This window comes from Platalea leucorodia (genome assembly GCF_965183815.1).
Source record: "Platalea leucorodia genome assembly, chromosome: 7".
In the NCBI taxonomy this organism is placed as follows: domain Eukaryota; kingdom Metazoa; phylum Chordata; class Aves; order Pelecaniformes; family Threskiornithidae; genus Platalea; species Platalea leucorodia.
Genome location: NC_138829.1, coordinates 72,072,889 through 72,097,361, shown reverse-complemented (window position 1 = coordinate 72,097,361; position 24,473 = coordinate 72,072,889). Strand labels below are relative to the sequence as shown.

The window sequence follows — 24,473 nt, the reverse complement described above, 5'->3', positions numbered from 1 at the left end:
CTCGGACTTAGGAAAACTTGATTTCTCAAGTTGATCACTTCTGCGCCTGGAGATCAGCGCTGCGGCTGCGTCCTGCGCCAAACGCACCGAGGAAAGGCACGGGGCAGAGGAGAGGGGCGCAGCGTAGCGGGTGCCTCGCCGTAACGGCGCAAGCCGAGCGCACGAACACAGAACCGTATTTCTGTCATCGCGCTTGTGATTTTACTCGAGGCTCGTTAGAGAAATGATACTCGGTTAAAGGTTGCTTTCTGCGTGCATCCCTTGGCAAAATGGGAGGCAGCAAGCTTCAACGTTGCTCCTTTAAGTAAATTAAGGTACCTGAAAAGGCAGTTAAACTCTCTTAGAACTGTTTCATCACCTCGGTCTCGTTCCTTGGGCTGTTCTTGGCATCGTAAGAACGCGATAATGCGACGCGCTAAATGCCACTCAGGTCAGCAAGAGGCGGGTGGGATGAAGGACTCTGCAACCGGTCGCAGAGACCGGGGCCAGGCTGACGACAGTAAGTTTGCGGTTTCTTTTTCCCGCTGCTGACGTAGTTTACTTCCTTCCTATAAGCATTTTCCTGACACTTACTTCCAAATATTATTATTTTTTTAATCATCTTTCATTCTCTCACCACAAAACCATTTCACTGCACCTCTCCACGTGGTCACAACGAAGGTGTTCAGAGATAAAACAGGAATATTTAGTTAAGAAGCTCCTGTTAAGACAAATTACGGATTGAAACATTTAAAAGAATACAACGCACTGAGAAAACACAATTTGTCTTGACTGCGTTTTGAAATGAAATAATCTAAGTAGTGAAATCAGAGTAGATAAAAGGTCTGGACCACTATGACTACCGGCTGAGTATCGGTTAAGGGTAACGGAGATGTTAGTAACATCATCGGAAAATGCATTTCAATCAGTTCTCACCGATCGCTTTCTACACGTAATAAACACATTTCAAAAGCTATCGTCACGATTTGAAACTTATGTAGTAGATAGTCTACTGTGTATCATAATAGCGTATAGCTACTCTATAGCCTACTGTGTAACATACAATATAGCCTACTATAGATCACATATTGTGCCGTATCGGTAGTATAACCTACTATTTATGTTCTAATAGCGTAGGGATAACTTACCCTGGTGACTGAGTAAATCTGGATGGAAGGTAACGGGGGTGGAGGGCGGACAGACAGAGGGAGAGGGCGGACAGAGGGAGCGGGATGTGGTGCACGCTGGAGCGTCCCAGAAGAGCCGGGCGCTCAAACTAACGCGCCCAGTACCTTCGAGCCTCCTGGGAACGCAGCCTGGGCTCTGCTTCTCCATTAGACAAGACGAAGCAGTGGCAGGACGCTGAGAAGCTGCTTAAACTGAGGTTTTTCCAGCTGAAGGGAAAAAAAGATCGTGGCTCAGAGTGACAGGTCACAAGGATTGAGGGTTGAAAGCACAACCACGCAGATGGAAGCCTTGTTAAATAGATAGATATAGAGAAGAGGTGCTAAAACGTCGCGCCTCGCGTTGATTTTAAAATCTGATTTTCCCTGCAGCGCTTCCCTGCCTTTCTGGGTGCGGATTCTGCACGTACCGTGACGGGTAAGCGACAGCCGCGTGGACGCTTGCGGGGAGCAGAGACGTCGATCTCAAAGCAAACCGGCTACGGCTGCCCTCCTTTGAAGCATCCGGGCTTCCTCTTGCCAAAATACCTCCAGCTTAGGGCTTGGAACTAAGGTTAAGCCGAGACCCCGTGAAAACCACCAGATCAGAGAAGCAGACGTGTAAGTTTTGGGTGCTCTGCTCCACGTGCCCCTTCCCGCACGCGCGGCAAGCTCGAGAAGCTCCCTGCCTCCGTGCGCAGCACCTGCTGCTATTCCTCACACTCCATTTAAGAAAATTCCTGAGGTGGTGTAAAAATCAGGATTATTATAGCAACATTAATGGAATTCCCCTGCGAAACAAGCCCAGCTTCTTATTTTATAACTTGGCAGAGAGCTGACCCACTCTGATGTCTACAAACCATCCAAAAGCCACTGTTTGTTAATACCAGGATTAAAACTTGAATTTTCTGTATTCAGGCCTGTGTGTGATTTGTTGGCTGTTGTCACAAAAAGGTTTCCTTTGAAAACGGGGATTTTTCTTCAGCAACAAGGTTTAAGCCACCTCTCCAGAGAATGAGAAACGCTGTACTTGTGTATAAATTTTATTCTGAAAACAAAACTCAGAACATCGCTTTGACAAGCAAGAGGAAAAGACTATGCAAAATACAGAATAAAATAAAGTAAGGAAAAATAAAAGAGAGGCACTATCTTTTTTCTTAGTCCGGGACCTGCCTCTGTGTGTACAACATGGAAAGATGCCTCACGAAATCAGGGAGCGAACAGGCTTCCGTTCGAGGTTTACCGACAGTTTTCTTTTTAAACACAAAGCAGAACCTAGCAGCAAAATTCAGCAGCAGTCTCAGCTCAGCTTGTCCCCGGTTTAAGCACTAAGAACGGGCCAGAACTTTGCTGGAAGCGGGATTATAATTTTTTTTTAAACAAAGACAATTGACTACAGTAAGGGAAGGAAGAACCTATGCCCAATCCTCGTTAAAGGGGGAGGTTTACCTCGTTATTTCAAGTCTCCTTCCCCGCTCCAGCTTGCCTTCACATCTCCCCAGTTTCTCCTTCGGCCTCTGCCGCTTGCACCTACCTCTTTTTTGGGTGGATTGTGTCAGGCAGAAATCTCTCTATCATTTGTACCCAGTTTGCTCTCTAGCTGTTCAATTTTTTTATTTCTTAAATCAGAGAGGGTGTCTGTGACCAGTGCCCCCCTTTAACTCCACCTCCGGTCCCTGTGGCCTCCTCGTCAAAAGTCTCAAACCGCTGAACGCTGCTGCTGAATGCAACTCCCCGGTTCCTCACCCCTCCGTCCCCCCACGCTGCGGTGGTTTCGGCTCTTCTCTCCTCTCCTCGTACGTTACTACTGCTGCGCAGGAAGACGCTTATCCGATTCACTAACCTAGCCTTGCTGGGGAGCACTTTAGCAGCATCCTTCCTAGCACTAACACGCAGGACAGAGACGACCGTTCGTTATTAGCCTAAAAGTCCCGGTTGAGCGTGAAAACCAAGCGCAGGGGTTTGTGGTCAGCCAGTCTGGCTATTTGCCCTTTTTGGTCTTTGCGGCTGCGGCGTTGTTGGTCTTGGCTTTCTTCTTTGCTGACCCCTTGGTCTCCGGCTCTTTGCGCTTGGCTGACGTGATGGAGCCCGTCACCTTGAAGAAGTCATCCAGCCGGCCCTGCGTGCTGCCCTGCCGGCTTTTGCTCAGCCTCTTGACGCCGTTGCGGATCCGCTCTTCGTTGAACTGCTTCTCCCCGCACATGAACTGAACCAGCTGCTCTTCATTCGGCTCCGTCCACTTCAGCTCTACGGTGTTGGGGTTGACCACATCGGGCTCTAGAAAGAGCTTCTGGGCCTCTCTGTGCAACCAGTTCTCCGGCAGAGGGTACTTCTTGGTGTCTATCTGCTGGATGATCTTCTCGATGGTTTTGTGCTCCTTGATGAGCTCGACGGCACGCTTGGGCCCGATGCCGCGGATGCTCTCGCAGTAGTCACAGCCCAGGAGGATACACAGATCCACAAACTGTTCCCAGGTCAGGTCTAGATCCTGCAGAATACGGTTCAGGTGAAACTCCTGGATGGGCAGCTTCTTCGTCTCGCTGGCAGTAAGATGCCGCATCAGTACGGGACTGCCGAAGGTCAGGCAATCCATATCTTCCGTGGCAGCCGCGTAGACCTTCCCAGCCTTCACCAAGGTAGCGCAGCTGGCTTCGGCCTCCCCCGGCGCCTCCACGTAGGGGATGCCCATCAGCGTCAGTAACTTCTTGCACTCGTCAGTGTGCTGCTGGGTCACCTTGACCAGCCTCTTGCTGTACTTCTCAATGTTGGTCTCCTCCCCGGCCTCCTGAGCCTCCTGCAGGTGTTTCTCGGCCTCAGCCCGGCGCTCAGTCCGCTTTGCCAGCTCCCCCGACTTCAGCTGCGGGGGCTTGCCATCAAAGACGTAAACCGGCTTGATGCCGTTCTCCACCATGCGGATGGTCCGGTAGAACATACCCATCAGGTGGCTCGTGGTCTCGCCCTCCTCGTTCTGAAGGACTTCAGCTCCCTGCCGCACGGCGATCAGGAACTGGTAGATGCTCATGGAGGCGTCGATAGCGACCTTCCGGCCGAAGTAAGACTTGATGTCATTCTCCCGGATGGCGCCAGGAGCCACGTCGGCAATAAGCTTGGCCAGGCCATGGATTCCCATCCTGGGGAAGAGAAAAGGGGATGCTGGGATGAGGCTCTGCACGCAGACGGTGCTGGGGGGAGCTGAGGGTTACCAGCGGGGCTGGTGCACCACCGAAGCGAGGGGCACCAACGGGAGGGGGCTGCTTCCCCTGCAAACCGTTACCCCATGGGCTGTGGCCTGTGGTGGCTGCCATCACCCCGCTTCCAGCCTCGGCCTCCCCAGCCCGCCATTATCCCCCTACCCGCCATTACACCCCCACCTCAGCCTCCCCTGCACACCGTTACCCCCTTGCCTAGGCCCACCATTAGCCCCCTTCCCACCTCAGCCTCTCCCCATCACGCCCCAGTCCCGCCATTACTCCCCCCCTTTCCGCTGGGGCCTCTCCCGGCCCTCAGATATCCGCCTCGGGCCCGCCTCAGCCTCCCCCGCCGCCATTATCTACCCCCTTCTCGCCTCAGCCTCCCCCACCGCCATTATCCCCCCCCCCCAGCCCGCCTCAGCCTCCCCCGCCGCCATTATCCCCCCCCCGGGCCCGCCTCAGCCTCCCCCGCCGCCATTATCCCCCCCCCCCCCCCGGGCCCGCCTCAGCCTCCCCCGCCGCCATTATCCCCCCCCCCCCCCGGGCCCGCCTCAGCCTCCCCCGCCGCCATTATCCCCCCCCGGGCCCGCCTCAGCCTCCCCCGCCGCCATTATCCGCCCCGGGCCCGCCTCAGCCTCCCCCGCCGCCATTACCCCGCAGCTCGCTCCCGCCACCGCTCCCGCGCTCCGCCGCAATGCCCGCCGGGAGCCGGCGAGAGCCAATAGCGAGCGGCTCCCAGTCGCCCCGCCCACCCATCCCGGCATGCACCGCTCCCGCTCTCCTTTCCGTTTCCGGCGGAGGGGCGGGCAGCGGCGGCGACGTGTCGGAGCAGAGCGGGCAACCGGCGCCTGGGCGAGATGGTGAGGGCCGGGGCCGGTAGCCAGGGCTGTAGCCAGGAAGCCGCCATCAGGGGCCGGTAGCCAGGACTGGAGTCCAGGAAGCCGTCGTGAGGGACCAGTAGCCACGACTGGGGGCCGGGTAGCCAAAACTGGTGACCGGGAAGCTGCCATCAGGGGCCGGTGGTAGCCAGGACTGGGGGCCGGGAAGCTGCCGTCAGGGACCGGTAGCCAGGACTGGGGGCCAGGAAGCCGCCATCAGGGACCGGTAGCCAGGACTGGGGGCCGGGTAGCCAAGACTGGTGGCCGGGAAGCTGCCATCAGGGGCCGGTGGTAGCCAGGACTGGGGGCCGGGAAGCTGCTGTCAAGGGCCGGTGGCAGCCAGGACCAGGGGCCAGGAAGTTGCCGTCAGGGGCCGGTGGTAGCCAGGACTCGGGGCCGGTGGTAGCCAGGACTGGGGGCTGGTAGCCAGGACTGGGGGCCACTCCCCGTCCCGCTCTGCTTCCCGTCCCGCTCCCGTCCCCCGGCAGTGCCGCTCACCTTCTCCGTGTCCGCGCAGGAGCTGGAGGCGATGAGCAGATATACCAGCCCGGTGAACCCCGCCGTCTTCCCGCACCTGACGGTGGTGCTGCTGGCCATCGGCATGTTCTTCACCGCCTGGTTCTTCGTGTATCCCCGGGCTGGAGCGGGGGCGCGGGGAGCGGGCGGGGGGCCGGGGGAGCGGGGGGCCCTCACCTTCCTCTGCCTCCGTTATCGCCTCAACCCCCGGGCTGCAGCTACGAGGTGACTTCGACCAAGTACACGCGGGACATCTACAAGGAGCTGTTGATCTCCTTGGTGGCTTCGCTCTTCATGGGCTTCGGCGTCCTCTTCCTGCTGCTGTGGGTCGGGATCTACGTCTGAGGCCTGGGAGCACCGGTACCGCCCTGCGAATCCCCCACGGCTGTAAGCTTCCTCGAGTCTTACCGTTATACCACGTGCAGCGCCCGTAAGGGGCGTGCCAGCATCTGAGCTATTTATTAGGTCGGCACTGTTAATCCCTCACTTACACAAGCACGTAAGTTCACTGACAATGGTTTAAAAGTCGTTAATAACAGTGGTAAGATGATCAGCTTTTTGTTTTGCCTCTAAGCATCGCTAATATAGGGGACAAAGGCAGAGGAACGCAAACCAGGCACCACATTGGTATGAAAATATTGGCATTTTGCTTTCAGCATGATTATTATTATTATTATTTTGGCAACGATTGTGTCTGGACAGCTCAGATGGGAGTGGGGTCCGTTGGTGACCGGTATGGAACAAAACAGACTGCCTTGAAGAGCCGGTCATCCGAACGGGCAGGGCGAAGGGAAGGTGGGAGGAGGAAAAAGAAACGCAGAGGTTTGTTCCAGGAGGCGCAGCAGGTCTCTGGCCAAGAGAGGAACAATACGGAAACGTAGCCTGGTCTTTACAAAAGCCACCTTTCTTCAGGGGCAGAGTGAGGACAGACAAACGGCTGCGCCCTCGCCCCAGCAGCAGCCTTTGGGCTTAAACCCCAAGCTGCAAAGCGGTCGCTGGGTCGCGCTTCTGTGCCCGCCCGTGAACCGCGGGCCGAACTCATCCCCCTGGGGCGGTGAGGGATCGTGCGCGCTGGGGCCTTAGCTGCAGCAGGGCCCGGCCCGGTGCCGCCCTGGGGAATGCTGTCTCACCGACCTCCTTCATTTCCTTTGGTTCCAGGTGGGAAGCCCCGCAGAAGCTCTTTTTGTATTTCTTTTATACTTCAAGCCCGTATCAGGTGTGGACGGTGCTCCTGTCGAGTGGCTACTGCTAGCCCAACAAACCAACCCTGAATAAAACTGGCTCCGTGATGCACCTGCCTTTGGACTCATGGTTTGTCTTTTCGATGCCTTTTTTCCACCTGGCTTTTCCAAACCGCTTTGATATCGGCACAAGATCCGCGTGCCTTGGGACAGGCCCCCTGTTTATCCTAGATTTCCCCAGCTGCCCAGAAGCGTTTCAGGGCCGCCTTGGGCCCTAGTGCAGCTAGACTCTAGAAAATAAGTGCTTCCCGCTTCTTCCAAAGCCTGCTTTTATATCCCTCAGCCTTCGTTACCATTTCTCTTTCCGGAAGGCTGAGCCCTTTCTCATCCCGAGCCAGCAGCGTTGCGGCTCAGCAGCGCTCGTGGCCCCTGGCGAAGCGGCGAGGGGCAGGGACCGCTCCGAGGGGCTTTGGTTACCTCTGGCGGCGCGTCCTGGGGCCCGCCTGCGCTGGAATTGCAGCCGATGGAAACACCCGGTCCCGTTTTTCGGCCGGGCTCCGTGCTCCTGAGGTGCGCGGACGGACCCTTCGGCCCCGGTGGAGCGGCGCTTGCGGAAGGGTCTCTGGTCAGGGCTCCTGGGTGACGCGCTGGCGCGGCTCCTCGGGCGCGAAGCGAGGAGAACGCTCGTCTGGCGGGCACCGCGGTGGCTGCCGCGAGCTGTGTGTGTGGGAAACGAGGTTTTGGAGGAATGCCTGAGCGGTACGGGGCAGAACAATCTTGTAGCTGGATGCGCCCTTCAGTTAAGTAGCGAATTAACTGCCTTGCCTATAAAAGAGTTTGTTTATGGCGTGCATAACGATAGTTTTATAGGTAGCTTTGAATTTGTAGCCCAGCTTTCAAAGCAATTTGATTTCAAAATCAGAAGTTCAACAGGTAGCTGATGGATTTAAAGCCCTAATTTCCAGTTGGGGAAGGAAGCTTTCCCTCTGGATCTGGCCCAACCTCCGAGGCGTGAGCCACGAGAGCTCCTTTTTCCATCCCTGTCGGAAAGCACCCTGCCTCGCAGCGAGCAGCCGCAGGCTGGGGCTGTTTGACCCCGACCGGGCCCCGCGTGGGAGCTCCCGCTGATTCACAACCCGGGGGGTTTCCTCCGTCTGTGGGGAGCAGTTTTACAGCTGCTGAACGGAAAGGCTGACGTCTCATAGCAAGGGAGGAACGCGCCAGGAGCCGTCCTTGGATACAAAGCAGTATTTATATATTTATTTATATGGGCATATTTACCTCCAGCATAAAACAAAGCCTAAATAAGCAAAACAAAACAAAAAAAAAAAAAAGTGGGGAATCCGGACACTCGGCACTCAAATTCAGCAAAATATAAATATAAATCAGAAAGAAAGGAGGGAAACCACGCTTGTTCCCCACAAATAAAAAACGATAATCAATAATACCTGCTAAGAATGCAACTCTACAAACTTGCTGGCAATATACAGTGATTAAAGCTGTGACAGCAACATTTAAACCAAACAAATTAGTGCTTTACTTGTTTTTTTTTTTTTTCCTTAATTCTTGCAGCGGTGGCATAGTCTCTATTTACAGGCTTTAAGCTCTAACAGTAGGACAGAATGTTTGTGAATTTGCTTTTGAAACAAACTCCGAAACAGCCCAACTTTGGCAAGCGGCCTCGTTTCCACACTTCTCTTCCTTCCTGCCAAGAATGTCTAGAGAGATGAAGCGCCTGGTTTCCAGCGGAAAGAGAGGGTTTTCCCCAAGCTGTGGGGCTGGAGACATGGGCTCAGAGCTCCCTCCGTCTCGTGCGGGGAACGGCCTGATTGTTAACTCTCTTGTTACTGATTGGGGATGGGGAACGCGTCTTCAGAGACACCTTTGGGGGGGGAGTCTATGCAAACTGCTGTTTCTGCAGGCTCAGGAGCAATTCTGTGACCCTTTAATAACTAAAAACCCCTTTGGAGCTTGTTTCTCCCTTGCTGTGCAGCGGCTGGTGGAACCGGCCGACGCTTTGTGATAGATTTTTAAAACCAAAGCTACTATTGCGATAGAAGACGCTAAAAACTGCGTTCTGAATCCCTCTCCTCTTTTGATACCAGGGATTGCCGTCAGCCCGGTGTCGCTCTGCCGTGCGGCAGCCGGACGCGGGCAGTGCCGGCCTTTGCGCTTTAGGTGTTGCCTCCTCTCAGTTCTCAAGCTAACTGGCCACCGCTTTTGAGGCACGCAGCGTTTTACGCACGTGTGGGAAACCCCCGTTCCCTCGTGCAGTCCTGTTAGCAGAAAAAGGCACTAGAGCTGTTCCCATAGCCCTTAGGCACTTGGTTTGCCCGGGGCCCTCGTAAACCCCGTGGCCGAGCATCACAGGGACACCTGAGAGACTCCGTCTCCTCTTGGCCCACTGCTGCTGGCACGTTTTTAGTGATTGCTTGATTCCTCCCCTCCAGGAGCGGCTTTCCCCGCGGCGGGGTGAGACGTACTCGCGGGTCTTGGCTGAGCTCAGCCAGCACCACCAGCGAGGGCGGGGAGTGGTGGTGGTGATTGCAGGCAGCGCTTTCCGCTCCGGCCCTCCCAACGCCGCCCATCGCCTCTTCAGGGGCTGAACGAGCGCACGGGCATTTAGCCCGGCTCCACAACACAAGGGAAATCAGCAGGTCTGAGAAGGCAACCTCTCAGCTGAGCAGACATCGAAGAGCACATGGCATCACCCACCTGAATGAGGACGTGCCAGACTGGGCCACTGATTGCCAAGCGGAGAAGAAAAGCTGCCGAGAAAATAACTTTAAGGCCAAGCAAAAAAGGTCAGGGAAGAGCACTGAGCGGCCTCTCCGGAGAGCTGCAGCGGAGGGTTTCCTTCCCGGTTGGAGGGAGAAGCGGAGAATCCTGCTCGCGTGGGTATTCCCAAGCCTTGGGACCTCTGCCTTTCCCGCTGAGCTCCCCAAAGTCGGGTAGTCCCTGCCTTCCCTCCTGCTTGGCTGCCCGGCATTCCCTGCTCACCCACCGGTTCCCGCCTTCAGTGCGCTTTAGTAACCGGAGAGCGTCGCCAACGTACAGCGAAGTGTTTGCTACCCGTAGGCACGCAGTGGGAACGAAGCCCTGACCTTGAAACCAGCCTACAAACAAAGAGCCAGGTCCCTTGGCGGCAGAGACGCCAGCTCCTAACGACGTCGCGAGGAATCGCAGGGCTACGGCTGGGACAAGCTCAGAAAGTTGTTCTGAGATGGGTGACGGGAGATAAAACTGCGCCTCGGCCTGGGGAGCGAAGGCCGCGTAGGGTCCCACGAGATGCGCGCAGGAACCATCTCTGCTTTTATCTAATCTGGATTAAAAAAAAAGGTCTTTGCAGCTTGTTTCTCCGGAGCAGCAGAGCCAGCCCCGCACTCCTCGGTGCTGGTAACACCACCGAGGGATCGCTGCATCCGTCTCCGCTGAAAGCAACAAAACGCAGCAGCCAGAGCCTGATGCGGTTTCCCAAAACCAGTTTGGTTCGAGTTGCCTACGTCCAGCGACGGGGCCGCAGGGGCGAGGCGTGCTCTTCTCCGAAGCCAGCTTTAGAGTGGCCTTTCCCCCTCGCCGCCCTTCCCCAGCGGTGGCTGCTGTGCCCTTACAGAAACGCGTCGCAGACATGAGAACCCGGTGGTGGCTCAGCCTCCGGGAACGCAGACGGCTCCTTTTTAGCGAGAGGTGCTGGAGCAGGACGGGGAGGAGGACGCGGCGCTGGTCGGTCACTCTGACGCGTCCCAGCACCGCTGCGGCAGTCGAGCTTTAACGTGGAGCTTAGCAGTGGCCCCCTTTGGTTTCCTATGCGAGACGCACGTCGCTGAACAGGGACAGAATTAAGAGACCCATTTTTATACGGCTTTAAAAAAAAAAATAAAATCAGTAGTTTAGCAAGTTAAGAACTTGTAACAGTAAAATACCCAAAATACACTCAACATAACTGCTTTCCGAGAACAGTGACGGCAAGGGCCCGCAGTCGCTGCCGTTCCCCGCTTTGGGGGAGAGGATCGGCCGCTTCGGTGCCTGGCGGAGATCCGCTGGGCAGGGGCGCAGCGAAGCCACGTCACGCGTCCCCAGCGGCTCAGCCTTGCTCTGCAGGGCGCGCCGGGCTCTGCCAGTGCTCTCTCTTCTGCACGTCTGGGCAGAGGCGGCTGTGTTGGCTTGGGAGCCGACCGGGCAGCTCTGCACACACTGCGAGAGGCCGCACGCTGCTGCCAAATGAAAAAAAAATGGGTCCTATGACACTTAACGCAGGTGCCTCATGGTAATTTTTCTCCCGTGGGTTGATGGCGAGTGTCCCCACACGTGGTTTGGCCTGGGCACAGCCTCAGCAGCATCTTTAAGTGGGGTTCTTGAGTTTATCCAGCCAGGTCTGGATACGGTGGAAGTTAGAGTACAGCGAGGAGGGGGACGGACAGGGCTAACGTTGAAGCTGCACCTTCTCTTGCCCGCAGAGGACAGTCTGTTCGCGGGTCCGGGGGTCTCCGGGGGTCTGTGGAGCGGGGCTGCGAGGGATGGCCCTGGGCCAACCAGAAGGAACAGCAACTCCAGTGTACGACTTCCAGTACGTCCAGGCACAGCCTTCCTTTCCAGGCCAAACTCCAGCGTTTCGCTCTTGGAAAGGGCTCCAGTGTTGAGCAATTCCAGTGTTGTGAAGACGTGGCACATCTGGGACCAGTGGGCCCGTACAGGATGGAGCTCCCATCCGCGTTCTGGGATGCGGCAGAGCCGTCCACGTTCAGTCCAGTGTCATGCTTTCAAATCCAGTGTTGCAAGGGGCGGGAGAAGCGATGGAGGACACAAGCGTCCCCGTAAGGGAAGGAGAGGGACGTTCGGGGCGGCGTGGGATGGCGGGAGTCGGTGGGAGGTGAGCCCAGGAGGTACCACAGGGCTGGTTGTGTTTCTGTGGCTTAGGTCCTATGTTCTGCCCGTGCTGTGCCTGCCTCACCAGCCACAACCAAACCAGCCCCACGCCCCAGACGGGGGTAAGGTGGGGCTGGGGGCGAGCGGAGGAGGGCGTACAGCAGGCTCCCCAGTGTCACCAGTCCCCCTCCTCTCTCCAACCAGAGGGCACTGGTGCTGCCAGGACTCACTCACAGAGCCAGTAAAACTGAAAATAATAGTCAGTGAAAAGGTGTCCCATCTGCTCGGGAGCAGTGCTGCAGTTGGCTCGGCCCTGTGAGAGAGCGAGAAAAAGAGCTTACAGACAGGGGTAGGACGTGTGCTCTGAGGGGGGAATTGTGCACGAATTACGGGCTGGGGCAGAGAAAAATCGTACCCCCGCTACCCACGCAACTGCGGAAGGCAACAGCCCCAATGGAGAGGGCTGCGGAAGGCAACAGCCCCGATGGAGAGGGCTGCGGAAGGCAACAGCCCCGATGGAGAGGGCTGCGGAGGGCTGTCGGCGCAAGGTGGCCGCTAAACCTGCCATGGTCCCATTGCTCTCCTGCCGCTCAGCCCTGGACAAGAGGGAAGACAAAGCGGCTGCTGGTACTCACAGGCTGTGCTACTCTGAAGTGGTAGGTAAACTCCCGGAAAGACAGCATGACGAGAGGCCAGCGGTGCGTTGTTTCCTGGGGAGGAACACAGAACAGCGAGGATGAGATCGGGGCTGAGCATCGGGGGACGTTCTCCCGGGCCAGACCGGCAAGGAACCACGCAACCCTGCGGGGTGGAGCGGAGGAGCAACCTCTCCGAGGCCAGCAATAGAGCCGGCCTGCGAGGGGCAAGGAGGCACTCGAGGGTAAGAAGGGTCTGAGGCAGCCTCTGCACACGCAGAGCTGCAAAATCCCGCTGAAGGGAGTTTGTTAGGACGCGGTACGGCAGCTGACAGCGGGGTCTTTTCCCTGCAGTCCTGGGGCTCATTGCAGAGGGGTCGTGCGGGATGATTTCATGCGAGCGACCGCATCAGGCTTACAGACCCCTCCCTGTCGGGCTTGCGGGGATGTCTGAGGGTCATGGACGTTAGCCCGTGCAGAGTACGGCTATGTTTGAGCACGAATTCCCTCCAGCAAGTCCTGTGCTGCCCTGGCCAGGCTGCTGTAGTCCCTTCTGGAGGGATCGGTGGTGTGCTGGGATGACAAGGCACGTGGATTTTGTGAGCCGTACCCTCTCTCCCTCCCTACCTGTGCGTCTGTGGCATCGGTGGAGCTGTTCGTGCTCGCGGCATCCTGGCAGGGGTCGCTGGAGACGAGGCCGCAAAGGGCGATGGACACCGCGGAGGAGGAGCTGGGGAGACGAGACACTGTAAGACCCCGCTGGCTCTTCCCCAGCTCAGGCAGGAGACACCATGGCCCCCTGGCACAGTATCCACCTGACTTCAGGGGTACCGAAACACCCAAGAGATGAGCCCTAGTCCACTCACTTCATTTCCAGGGTCAGGTTGGTGTTCACCGCTGTGAGCTGGTTGACAGGGATGCGGTAGGTGAAGTTTCCAGTCCTAGGGACACAGAGAGAGCATTAGACCTCACCACAGCATCTCAGGCGGCTCTGAGATGGCCAGGCCAGGACCCAAAGTCTCTGTCGGGCTGAGACTTCAGAGGGGAGGGCTTCCCAGGCTAGTTCCCGAGGACAAACTCATCACCAAACGCATCCTTCCTGCACTCTGAGGGAAGGACTCAGAGCCCCAGCTCCTCCATCCAAGGAGCAGCATGGGGTGATGGCAGAGAACAACCCAAGGCTCCAGGAGCTGCCCATCTGCTGCTTCCCCTGGAGCTCCCGCAGCGCTGCTGCCCCCAAAGCGCTGGCAGCCGGCTTTGCCTCGCTCACCTGCAGGCCTCGGCGGCTGCGCAGTACTGGGACTGGATGCCCATATCGATCTCCACGATCCGGATGGAGTGCAGCACTGGGCTTGGCCCTGCGGGTGGGAGAAGAGGCTATTTAGGAACAGCAAAGGGGTGGCAGCTGGGGTGCCCGGAGCGAGAAGGGCTGGAAGGGACGCCTGGCACTGAGATCACCTTTCCTTATCACCCTGTCATCAGAGAGGGGGTTGCATTGCTGCAGGACTGCGCTAACACCATCTCCAGCCACGGAGAGCCAGGAGAAGGGGTGCCCCAGACTATGCCAATGGCTGGTCATCGACACCCCCTTCTCCCTGCTGCCAGCATGACTCAGTCTGTGCATTTCTTCCTCTAGATCTGATTTAGAAATGGCTGAGCAAGCTGAGATGGGGGTAAGAACGGAGATGTCGGTACGGCAGCCTCAGAAGGGAACTAGCAACTGGCCAGAAAGCGTAGGGCAGCAGGGAGGAGGAAGGGCAGGGCTGGAGGTTGAATCTGGCTGCACTGGGAGAGCTGGGGGCAAACAAGCCGCAGGATGGGGACACAGCGAGAGTTGTGCGGCACAGATGAGACCCAGTTGGTTGAGGATACCCCAGGAGAGAAGCCAGGACCACGGTGCCGCTGCAGGGAGGGAAGAAGATAGGGTCCACCTACCATCCCTGCCGGGATCCTCCGTGCGGGGCCACTCGCTCACCGGCTGCCTGATGCTGCGCTGCTGCCGGGCCTGCCCCAGCGGGGAGTTGCTGCGGGAGAGCGAGAGGTTGGAGATGTACTTGGATTTGCCCTGGCTGTGGGTGAAGGGGGAGGAGGGGCTGGCATTGGGGCTGCCGAAGCTCTGAGACCTGTCAGGCGTCTTTGGCCACTTGGTGTAGGATGTCGCTTTCCCGGTGATGCCCCTGGATTTGGCTTTGATATTTGTCACTGGCAGGAGTGAGGTCTGACTTTGGTCTGCAAAGAGAAGGGAAAGAAAGGTTGTGCTGAGAGGCAGAGAGAGGCTGGCAGCACTCCCGACCTCCGGGAGCAGTGCAGAGAGAAGAGCTGCCACCTCTGGGCGCGTCCTGTCCCCACGTCACCTCCCGTATTAACCCCTGGCAGCCGCTGAGGCTTCCCAGCCTCTGTGCCTGAAGGGGCCGGTGGGATCCCCGCAGCGGAGGGAAGCTGGAGCAGTCCGCGGGGACAAAGCGGGGACGCAGCCCTGTGCTCGGGTAGGGCACGGCGTTTAAGGCAGGGTTAAGGCACGACTCCGGGGGCGTCAGGGCTCTGCAGTGACTGCCTGAGGCGCTGTTCCTCCTGCAACAGCGACTGGTGATGGAGCAAGCAAGCTTGCAAAAGCCCTGCTTGGGCAGCCAAGAGGCAGCGCACCCCCTGACCCGTCAAACCTTGCTCAAAGCAAACAGAAGAATGAGGTCAGGCTGCAAGGTACGGCTGCTCGGGCATGCTGGCCAGCCCGGTGGAGCCTCTCGTGACCTTGTGCTGGCAAAGCAGGCAGCTCCAAAGACCTTCCAGCCCCCACGTACCCCCGGCAGCACGACCACGGCTCTCCAAACCGTGCCACACGGGCAGCGAAGGCTGTTGAGCCTGGCAGTCCCGCTTTGCCCTGCAGCTGCCTGCCGGATCAGGTCTCAGCCCAGGCAGCGGGTGCGGAGGAAAGCGGGCACCTTTCGAAGGGCAGGCTGCACGTCCTTTTCATAACATGCAGAGGTAGGCTGGGGACACGAGGTGATGCGGTGGTGGGACAGACGCACCTCGGCGTTGTCCCAGCACCTCCTGGGTGCCCGGGCTGGTACTTACCTGTCTGGTTAGTGGCATGAGTGGGGCTGGTCTCAGAGAGGGCGACGGAGGAGACATTGGTGGGAGCAGCAGAGCAGCAGACGGAGAAACACGGTGGGCTGAAGCAGGCTAGCACACTGTGACCAGGTAAGCTGAAGACTAAGTCCTGTGTGTCCTCTGTGACTGCAGGGCAAACAGCAGGGACACGTGGAGTAAGTCAAGGGGAGAGGCATCTCACAGGAGCAGCACCAATCGCCCCCGGCATCCCTTCTGCAAAACCAGAGCCCCAGGACCTCCCAGCATGAAGCCAGCACGATGCCAGCAAGCCCCTGGCACGGAGGAGCAGCCACGTCCTTCACCCTGCACCACAACCCATCATCGAGCGCGTCTGCCAGGCCCCCTGCCCCGCTGCGACCTACCACGGCGCGTGGGGGTCCTGCTGCTGGCTCCGTCCGACGCAGCTGTGGATCGCACCATCTGCGTTTTATCAAAGTTCTGGCTTGACCTGAAATGCAGGAAAATACGGTGAAAACCTCTACCGTGGGGGATAACGGTGTCGCTTGTACGTGAAGAGAGAAGCGGCTGTAGCAGTGAGTGGGGCGATGGGAGCAGGTACACGGAGCAAGAGCAGACGTGGAGAGCGCGAGGGTGAGGAGGAGCACAGACTGGAGTGATGTGGGCAAGGAAAGGCGGGAGAGAGGCACGCAAGCCGTGAAGACAGCAAGGAGAGCTAGGAAATGCCACAGCAGATCGTGTGGCAGTCCCACGTCTGGCAGGGACAAATGCCAGCTGGTTCAGAGGACACCAGCCATGCTCCCTCGATGCTCACTGGGGAACGGGCTGAACTCAGTGGACTTGATTTCCAACAGTGATCTCCTGGGTGGATTTATGTGCTCGGGTCTCGACACGTTAGGCCGTAACGGGCTCCAAGCACTCACCATTCCCTAAGGGAGGTGCCCCTTATCTCTTGGAGACAGACCATTCCTCATCTTGTTTTTTAGAAAGGCACACAATCCCACCCAGATTCGTCCCACATAATTTCAGGGGTTTCACCGAAGCTACCAAGACCTGAGGACACCACAGGCGTCTCCCGAGGGTAAGGCAGACGTGGAAGGGGAGGAACCGCTGCCTCGTGCTGGTTTTCTCCCACGTCTGCACAAGGAGCCCAGAGCAACACCACTTCTGGGCACCAGCTACCGCCTACAGAGATATGGGATAAACCAAGGCTCTCGCCTTCACGCACCGTAGCTGCCCACTGAGCCAAAATTTTTACTGAGCTCCTAACAGCGATGTTCAAGATTTCACCTGCCCGGACCCTGCCCAGGCTCAGGAGCAGTTTGGTTTTATCCGTCCCACATTTTCCTCATCCTGTACCCATGTCTTGCCTGTCCCCTTAGCTTTGCTCAAGGTTTCTCACGGATAAATGGAGCTTTCGCTCATTTAGAGAAATCAAAAGACCACTTTGTCACCTGCAAGACTTATCTTATTACACCTATTTCTTTTTCTGGTGAAAGGAGACGCGACGCCGGTCTCCTGGAGGGAATGTGGGCACCAGCCTCCGGAGCTGCCCTTCACCCCAGCCAAAAACCCACCCCTACCCCTCATGTTCCCCCGCTGCCTCGTCACCACTCCCCATGCAGAGCTTTATCCTGCAGCCCCCAAGCGATTACTTTTTTAATAGCTTCCCGGGAAACGCTCTGAGGGAGAGTTCTTAAAAGACCAAATTAATCGGGCCTTCCACTGCTTTTTATGCAGTGTTTTGTTCTAAGGGTGCTGACAGATAAGGCAGGACCTGTTTTTCTTTTAAAGGAATTGTTTTGCTGCAGCCCTGCCGATCCCATTAACGGAGGTGCTTTACAGGTCTCCACCTGAGTAACTCAGCCAGCTTCCCCGTCTCAGTACCTCGCCAAACATTCCCAGCGGTAATGGCTCATAAAAAGAAATAATTTAGGGTTTTTTTCCGTCCTTCTTTTGCACAGTAAGCTGTCCTGTGCTTGAGAGTGACCCTCCACAAGAAAGCTGCTCACATAGGAAGAGAGGGTAGGAACAGTTTTTTGGCTAACTCCTCAAAGGCTTCATCCTTTTCACATACTGCCTCCACTCCTTTCAAACTGTCTGCTCCTGCTCTACCTGGAGTGTCTAATTTCTTTATTTAGCCTTTGATTAATTGGTTCTTCAATCCCCTAATCCTAATTTCCCCTTCCTGACGGGATCCATAATCCTTCCTCCTGGAGTCCCACTTGCTGCAGCATATTCCTATCCCTTTCTTTGCTTTCAATTTTGCATAAGGTTCTTGGTCTTCTGCGGTGCAGATGGAAGAAAGAAGAGGATTTGAGAGAAGGGATGCGGCAATTAAATAACAGTATAATGAAACAATAACATACCGTGGACACAGAGCGACCGGCACCCCAGGACCCCTGTGCCGCAAGAGGGCCAGGAGACAGGCAGTGGGCACAGCAAAAGAGCTACAGGACAGTGAAGGGAGACGGGAAGAAAAGGCAGGTCGGTAGATGAGGAGGATGGGGGGGAATGAAAGAGGATATGGAAGGTAATGGAAATGAAAAGACAAGAATGGGAAAATTAAAGACGAAGTGGAAAGAAAATGGGTTGGATGAGAGATGTAACCGGAACAGGAGGAAGAGAAAGAAGACAGGGAGAAGAGGGAGAGAAAAAGAGACTCGTTATCTGGTAAGGCGAGCTCCCAAAGGAGTGAAGTGTGCCAAACCCGAGCGCCCAGCACGGGCTGCCCGTGTGCACGCCTGCCGGGCTGGGGCCGCTCCCTCAGTGCTCTCTCCACACCAAGGACGCTGCTTGCAGAGGAAAACGCTTGCCTAGCACAGACCGGTCCAGCCCCACCGCAATCAGTGGGACGATGCTGTTTTAGTCCAGCTGAAGACTGGTCCAAAGGACATTCAGACCGGCCACGCGTGGATATGTGAGCAGCCAAACAACGGGGTATTTTCTTTATCTTCTCTGTTCCTCACTTCTTGCTCCAGATAATTTAACTGACCTCAGACTTGGATGTGTGGATGTGTTTGGTTGGCTTTACAGCTTGACTCACTGGAACTGTGCTCAATAACCCCACAGCGGCTGCTTTTTGCGCTTCAGACTCCCCCGGTCACCACATCCCTCCCACAGAGCCCCGAGGTACCTACCCATCGATATCCACAAGGTCCTCTTCGCTGCGCAAGCTCAGCACGTAGAGCGTGGACATGGACACCACACTGGAAAGGAAGAGAGAGGACGGACATGGGGCAAGGGACGTGTCACGGTACGGATCTGCTTCCAAGGGGTTTCAGCCCATGAAAGGAGCCGTAGGTCCTCAGCCCCTCGCTACACACCCCACGGATGGCACGGGTCAAACCGATGAGCTGGAGAGAGAGAGCGGAGAAGCGGCAGCCCGGGTGCGCGGTCTCACCTGAATGCCATGATGATGACCAGGGCAATGATGGTGCCCTGCAGGAAGCGCTGGCTGATGCAGGCCTGTTCGGGGACAACTGACGGTGACTGCAAGAGAAAAACCCCAAGATCAGCTCAGGACTCCTTACTGCTCCGGGCCTCCCACCCAGCCCATCCCAAGCTCCCCTGCAAGCCCTGAAGCCCCTCAGCGCAGAAGCCATCTAACATCTTCATTAGGCACGGACAAAAAGGAAGGAGAGAGCATGGAAATGGGAGCAGACAGGGTCTCTCCCTCTGCAGCGTGCGTACGAAAACACACGAGGATCAGGCAGACGACCGTTCCCAGAGAGCCCACCTTCCCCCGCACAGCGCTGCTCCTTTGGCAGCCGTCCCTTACCTTGCTGGCTACTTTGTGGGGTCTTTTTTTGTGAGGGATGCTTCCCGCGCGGCTGAACTGGCTTCCTGTTTGGCTGCAAGGAGAAAGGAGGAGTGGAGCTGAGCCGGGCAGGGACAGCACGCAAAGCGATTCCCAGGCAAATATGAGATTCTTTGGGAGGGGAGAAATCTCTGCGTGGCACGACAGTCACAAACCCCTGTCACTTCATCTGCTCGGGGGTAGGTGCAGTGCTGGTCCATTGCCCAGAGAGCCTGAATTCTGCCCCCAAACCCGCATAAGCTGACCAGGGTCAGTATGGTGATTTTGGAAGCATGAGAAACTCTTTGCCCTGAGAAAGCTGCTCCCTTACTCCAGGGAAACGTGGAGACAATTTCATATTGATTTTTTTTTTTTGAGCTGGTCTAAGAGCAGGCTGTTGGTATGTGTGTGCCAGACCTGTCTCACCAACCTCAGCTCCTTAAATCTACCCCAGGCCAAATGACAACTGCCACCACTCCTCCCCATCTCCCCTTTCCCAAACCAAGATATCACTCAGGGCTGCCTGGGCTCCAAAGGAGACATCCCTTCTGGCTCCCCTGCCCTCAGTATGCCCGTACCTGAACGCCCCAGAGCTCACGGTTGACTTCATGCTGTCCAGTCGCTTGAGCTTGGCCAGTTTGTGACTCCACCTCTCCAGCTCATCGATGCGGGTCTCCAGGTTGTCTGTCAGTTTGCACAGCTCCTTCACGGCTCCCACGTTCTCCATGAAGATGCGCTCCTACCAGGGAACAGCTCGGCAGTCTGAGTGGCCTGGCATGTGGAGGGACTCCTGCTCCCATGGATCGGCCACCCTGACTGCTCTCCCATGCCCTGCCCCAGGGGAAAGGCTACACAACACCCAGCTCTGGGGGCAGGGAATCATCCAGCGTGGCACATCTAGATCTCTACAGCCCCTGGATGCAAGAACAAGAGATATCCTCTTCAAACCCAACCAAAACAACACACGTTGGTGAAGGATCCCCGAGGTCTCCTGCTGGCGCTAATCCAGAGAGTCCTCCTCAGTCGCAAAGGACAGACACAAAGTCCCCATCTTCATCAGGAGCCCCCACTCAATGCTCCCCATCTACCCCTTCTCTGCGCCACCCCAGCCCTCTGCCTCTTGCTCTACAGTGCAAGCTGCTGGCGTTATTCTGCAGCGTTATCCAACAGACAGTTGATCCAGCCAACGGAGAGCCCAAATCCAGAAGCCTCTGGAGAGCAACCTTTCTCCTGCAGCCCCGCCGGTAAAGGCAGGGCGGTCCAGCACACGCATCTCCCTCGGGCACAAGGGCAGCCACGTCCCACGTACTGCTGCCAGCAGTGTGGTGTCTCCCCTGCCCCTTATCCCCCCTCGGGCTCCGCCACTCCGCTTCCCCATACAGAGCTCCCTGAGGCAAAACACCTCACTGGTGTGCTGGTCCAGCACTATGCTCAGAGGATCTTGGACACCTTGAATAATTCGTAGCAGCAGGTAGATGGCTCTTTGGAGAGCTCAGCTAGAGCAGACCACGCAGCTTGCTGCGATGGGCTGCTCTGCAGCGTGCACCAGCTCCTCTTGGAGGGTTGATGCTGAGCTGAAGCCCGTGGAGGAGCTCTGTACGCAGAAACAAGGGACAGTAATGGCCTGGCTACGTGCAGATGGGACAGAAAAGGTCACGCTTACAGCTACTGCTAGCTGGAGATGTAACTGCAGGAATCTACGCTTCCACAAAGGAGAAACGAGGCACTAAGGTCAGTCCTGGCTATTCCTACTCTGGACAGAGTGATGCAGGAGAGAGCTGGCAGCTCTGGGAGGCTGTCCCCCTGATGTGTGCTATGGGAGGCTGTCCCCTCGATGCCCAGAGCAGCAAACAGGCTGCCACGGGTTATGGAGAGGTCAGGCAGCCAGGTGCTCTGGGTTATCTTGACATAAGCACCTTATCTTATCCAGAAAGGAGAGATTATGACTAAGAGCCTCCCTAGAGGAGGCTGCCAACAAGGAGCCCTTCCTGAGGGAGATGCTGCCAACTTTCACCAACACCAGGCTAGTTCCTCCCTGCTGATGTCTGCCGTCCACCCACTCCTTGACATCTGAAAGACCAGCCAGGTCTGAAACTCCTATGGGTGGTGTTAGCCTAGAAGCATTTCCCAAGCGTCAGAGTTTCCCTCTTCCATTTCCAGCTGCACAATTCCCTTGAGCCAGGTTCAACAGCCTCTCCAGCCTCCCTGTTCCTCCTGGCTGCCACCAACCTTGTTCACCACCAGGAAGTTCTCAAGGGTCTTCCCATTGGAAAAGACCAGGTCCCCGGTGTCCTTCACAGCTTCAGGGAGGATCTCCTTTACCTCCTGAGCAATGACGCCTGCGTGGAAACAGCACAGTGGGTCAAGGTGGTCTGAGCAGGGCTCCTCTTGCCACAGCTCCTTCCCTGGCCCACGCGGTCGTTGGCAGGAACCCTGCTCACCGGGGATGACACGAGGGCTGTCCTCCCCTCACCCCAGCCTCCGCAGGACCAGGCAGAGCTCGGTGGAGGCCCCGTGGCCTGGGCAGCCCATAGGGGCTCAGCGACGGAAGAGCAGAGGCTGTTCAGACAAGGCTGTTTCCCAGATTACGTGGACAGGGGTGTTTGCATCACCCCGCCGTAGTGTGTAGCTGTACCCCTGGAGAGAGGTGGGTACTTGCAGAAGCCTGGTGACAGAAGCCCTACAAGCCACCTTGGGAAGTGCCATCTTCTCTCCCGCTTACTAAAGAGGGAATTTCATTAGGTGCCTAAACCTCAGGTGGTGAGAAGCCCCCTCTCTCCTACCCCTGCCTGGGGAGGGCCCCAGGGCAGAGCCGGGTACAGCCGCCAGGAAAGGCAGGGCAATGCCGCTTGGCACCACGAACAACACGCCGCCGTAGGCTGCGGACCGCGAGGTCCAGGGCTGCGGACGCAAGCAGGTCACCGTGGTGTGACGCAGGGCCCGTACCTGTCTCAGAGGCGTTGTCAATGCCCACCGTGGCCGCAAACTCGGGCTTGTAGTTGTAGTGTACTAGCCGCATACGGGAGATCCTCTTCAGCTGCTCTGTGGTGTCCACCTGGGACAAAACAGAAACAGGCAACTCCTAAGCAGGGTGTTGCTTCTGAAGTTCCCATGATTCTGATGCCAGGAGGAGACTGAGTCCCATTGCACAGCCAGGCCCAGGGCAGAGGCAGGTCTTGTAAACACGAGACGTGATCGTACCCAGCTTTTCTGGACAGGCACATCCAGCTGAGACGACTTCAGAGCAGAGCTGAGCCTCTCAGCCAGACTCTGGCAAGCCCCAGTGTGCTATCTGATGCATTCACCTCTTTCCAGGTTTGTCACTTCTGCGTTTGCTAGTTCTGGCTAACAGCAGAAGAGTCAATATTCCCTAAGAAACGGTGGACAGGGTGTGTTTGGGACAGACGGGGACAGACAGACTTCTAAGGCCCTTCCCATCTGGTCAGGAGCTCAGGCTGCCCATGAGGACTACGTCAAAATCAGCAGCTGAAACAGGCTCATAAGGACACTCACACTTTCTGTGGTGCCTCTTCAGACCCCCGATGACCGCAGACCTAGCCTGGTTTGCCTGGCTCTTACCTCCTGGATGTCCTCCTTCACTCGGACGTCTGAAGGGTGCATCAGCGAACCCATGACCTTCACATTGCCATGGACCACGAGGGCTTCATCGGGGCGGTCTGTGTTGATGCCAACCCGGCCGTGGTGAAAAACAGTATCAGGGAGCTGTGCCCGCTGCCAGAGCACATCGCTGTCACTCTCAAACTGGCCGGGGTTGGAGGCCTGCGGAGGGACAGGAAAGTGGGGACTGAAAAGCAGCTGTAGCAAAACCAGGGAGAGAAATGCTGCTGCTGCGGTGGCCGGGAGGGTGCCAGGCACCCTACTGCAGCAGGGTGCTGTGCCCATTAGTGTGGGTGGGAAACAGCTACAAAACAGAGCTTGGCATAAGCAGAAGCACCCTGATGGCACAGCAGTGTCCTTGCTCTGCAGAAGGGAAACGGGGACAGGGAAGATCTCAGGTGAAACTGGAGCGTGTTCATCCAGGTACCCTGAGAAGTGGGAGGGGGCTTTTGGGATGAACAGTCCAGGCCACGAGATCCTGGCACGGGTGTGCTCCCCAGCCCGCAGCGCGTTGAATCCCAGCCCTAGGAAGAGCTCGAGGCTGAGCTGTGGCAGCCCCAGCCTCACGGGAGGGACAGCAGGGAGCCGGACCGACGGGCAGGGCAGAGCCAAGAGAGGACTAGCAAGGCCATGGAGGTGCGAGACAGAGCTCTGCAGCAGCACAAGGCAAAGCGGCAGGGGCAGGGACCCACTGCCAGCCCTGGGAACAGATCCCAGCCTGCCCTTGCAGCAGAGGCAGCCTTGGCATTCGTCTGCTGGCCCTGTTTAAGCATCTCTCTGCAGGAACCAAGGCTATGCCTGCTCTGCTCCTCTCCCTAAAGGAATATCCTTGCTTTCTTGAGCTGTCTGTTATCTCAGTTATCAGAGCTGTTCCAACAACCCCAACCAGAACCGCACAGGACAGCAGGAGACCAGGTGACATGGCTGTTGCTCCTGGGTCCCAAATCCTGGGGTTCTGCCCTGCTGCCGTGGTTCTGTCCCACCCGCAGGTTGAGACGGGGCAGTCCAGGCTGCCTGCAACTCCCTGCGGTTCTGCGCTGGGCACCCTGGAGGCTGCATAATTCATTGTGGATTTATTTGTCTGCAAACTCTGAGGTCCCTCTGTCTGTGTTCTACACCCTGCCTTCGTGTCCCGCAGCTGGGTGCTCCAACAGAGCCCCGGGAGAGTCTGGGGATGGTGCCTATCTTTTCCTGCTCCTCTGCATTCCCATTGCAGCCCTGCTGCCTTAGCACGTGCAAAAGGTGCTGCCCTGGGAAGGTATCGGATCTTTCTGCACCCGTAGGCCTTGTCCTTGCTGCAGAATCCCAACAACACTGTTCCTTCACTCCCAACAGCTCTACCCTGGACACTGGTCCAGCCTTGGGAGAATGGGATGCCTTCCCTGTCCTGCAAAAAGTTCTTGCACGCTCTGAGGCTGCTCTGACTAAGCAGGTGTGGAAAGGCTGGAGCCAGAACCCAGGTACGGATAGGTACAAGCAAGGCAGCGATGGTTTGGAGAAGGTAGGCAAGGGCTGGGTGGAGAAAGCTCTGAAAAGCCAGAGGAAGGTGGGAGGATTGCCCAGGCCATCCAGCAAAGGGCT

At 57.1% G+C, this 24,473-nt stretch overlaps 3 protein-coding genes across 4 annotated transcripts in view; 1 reads left to right on the top strand and 2 right to left on the bottom strand.

Annotated features, from left to right (window-relative positions):
* Positions 1-2,290: 2,290 nt before the first annotated feature.
* On the bottom strand, positions 2,291-5,019 carry FEN1 (flap structure-specific endonuclease 1). The gene is made up of 2 exons (XM_082318360.1): positions 4,987-5,019; positions 2,291-4,273 (listed from the first exon to the last, which is right to left on the bottom strand). Exon 2 carries the CDS (start codon positions 4,270-4,272, stop codon positions 3,124-3,126), a length of 1,149 nt encoding a protein of 382 aa, XP_082174486.1. The 5' UTR covers position 4,273; positions 4,987-5,019; the 3' UTR covers positions 2,291-3,123.
* Positions 5,020-5,121: 102 nt separating this feature from the next.
* TMEM258 (transmembrane protein 258) lies at positions 5,122-7,025 on the top strand. 2 transcript variants are annotated; one of them, XR_014228873.1, is made up of 4 exons: positions 5,122-5,193; positions 5,729-5,838; positions 5,946-6,226; positions 6,886-7,025. XR_014228873.1 is itself a non-coding variant. In XM_082318362.1 (4 exons), exons 1-3 carry the CDS (start codon positions 5,191-5,193, stop codon positions 6,070-6,072), a joined length of 240 nt encoding a protein of 79 aa, XP_082174488.1. In that variant the 5' UTR covers positions 5,122-5,190; the 3' UTR covers positions 6,073-6,114; positions 6,886-7,025. The 2 variants fall into 2 exon arrangements, 1 of the variants encoding a protein (XP_082174488.1); XM_082318362.1 differs by having other exon boundaries at positions 5,946-6,114.
* A 4,975-nt stretch (positions 7,026-12,000) lies between these two features.
* MYRF (myelin regulatory factor) overlaps positions 12,001-24,473 on the bottom strand; it is a gene marked incomplete at both ends in the record, with an annotated part of 63,204 nt that continues 50,731 nt past the window's right edge. Inside the window, 16 exons of the mRNA XM_082318359.1 lie at positions 12,001-12,087; positions 12,410-12,484; positions 13,037-13,139; positions 13,276-13,350; positions 13,680-13,767; positions 14,345-14,433; positions 14,533-14,638; positions 15,482-15,643; positions 15,880-15,965; positions 18,616-18,684; positions 18,879-18,967; positions 19,257-19,329; positions 19,853-20,013; positions 21,504-21,613; positions 22,221-22,329; positions 22,854-23,054. Coding sequence (XP_082174485.1) covers positions 12,001-12,087; positions 12,410-12,484; positions 13,037-13,139; positions 13,276-13,350; positions 13,680-13,767; positions 14,345-14,433; positions 14,533-14,638; positions 15,482-15,643; positions 15,880-15,965; positions 18,616-18,684; positions 18,879-18,967; positions 19,257-19,329; positions 19,853-20,013; positions 21,504-21,613; positions 22,221-22,329; positions 22,854-23,054 — 1,683 coding nt within the window. The remainder of the gene's footprint in view (positions 12,088-12,409; positions 12,485-13,036; positions 13,140-13,275; positions 13,351-13,679; positions 13,768-14,344; positions 14,434-14,532; positions 14,639-15,481; positions 15,644-15,879; positions 15,966-18,615; positions 18,685-18,878; positions 18,968-19,256; positions 19,330-19,852; positions 20,014-21,503; positions 21,614-22,220; positions 22,330-22,853; positions 23,055-24,473) is intronic.

What these genes read in the sequence shown, in the direction of transcription:
- FEN1 (XM_082318360.1), bottom strand. Translation starts at nt 4,272, where the DNA reads ATGGGAATCCATGGCCTGGCCAAGCTTATTGCCGACGTGGCTCCTGGC.
- TMEM258 (XM_082318362.1), top strand. An exon ending in TTCACCGCCTGGTTCTTCGT is followed by an intron (nt 5,839 to 5,945) that starts GTATCCCCGGGC and finishes CCCGGGCTGCAG; the next exon opens with CTACGAGGTGACTTCGACCA.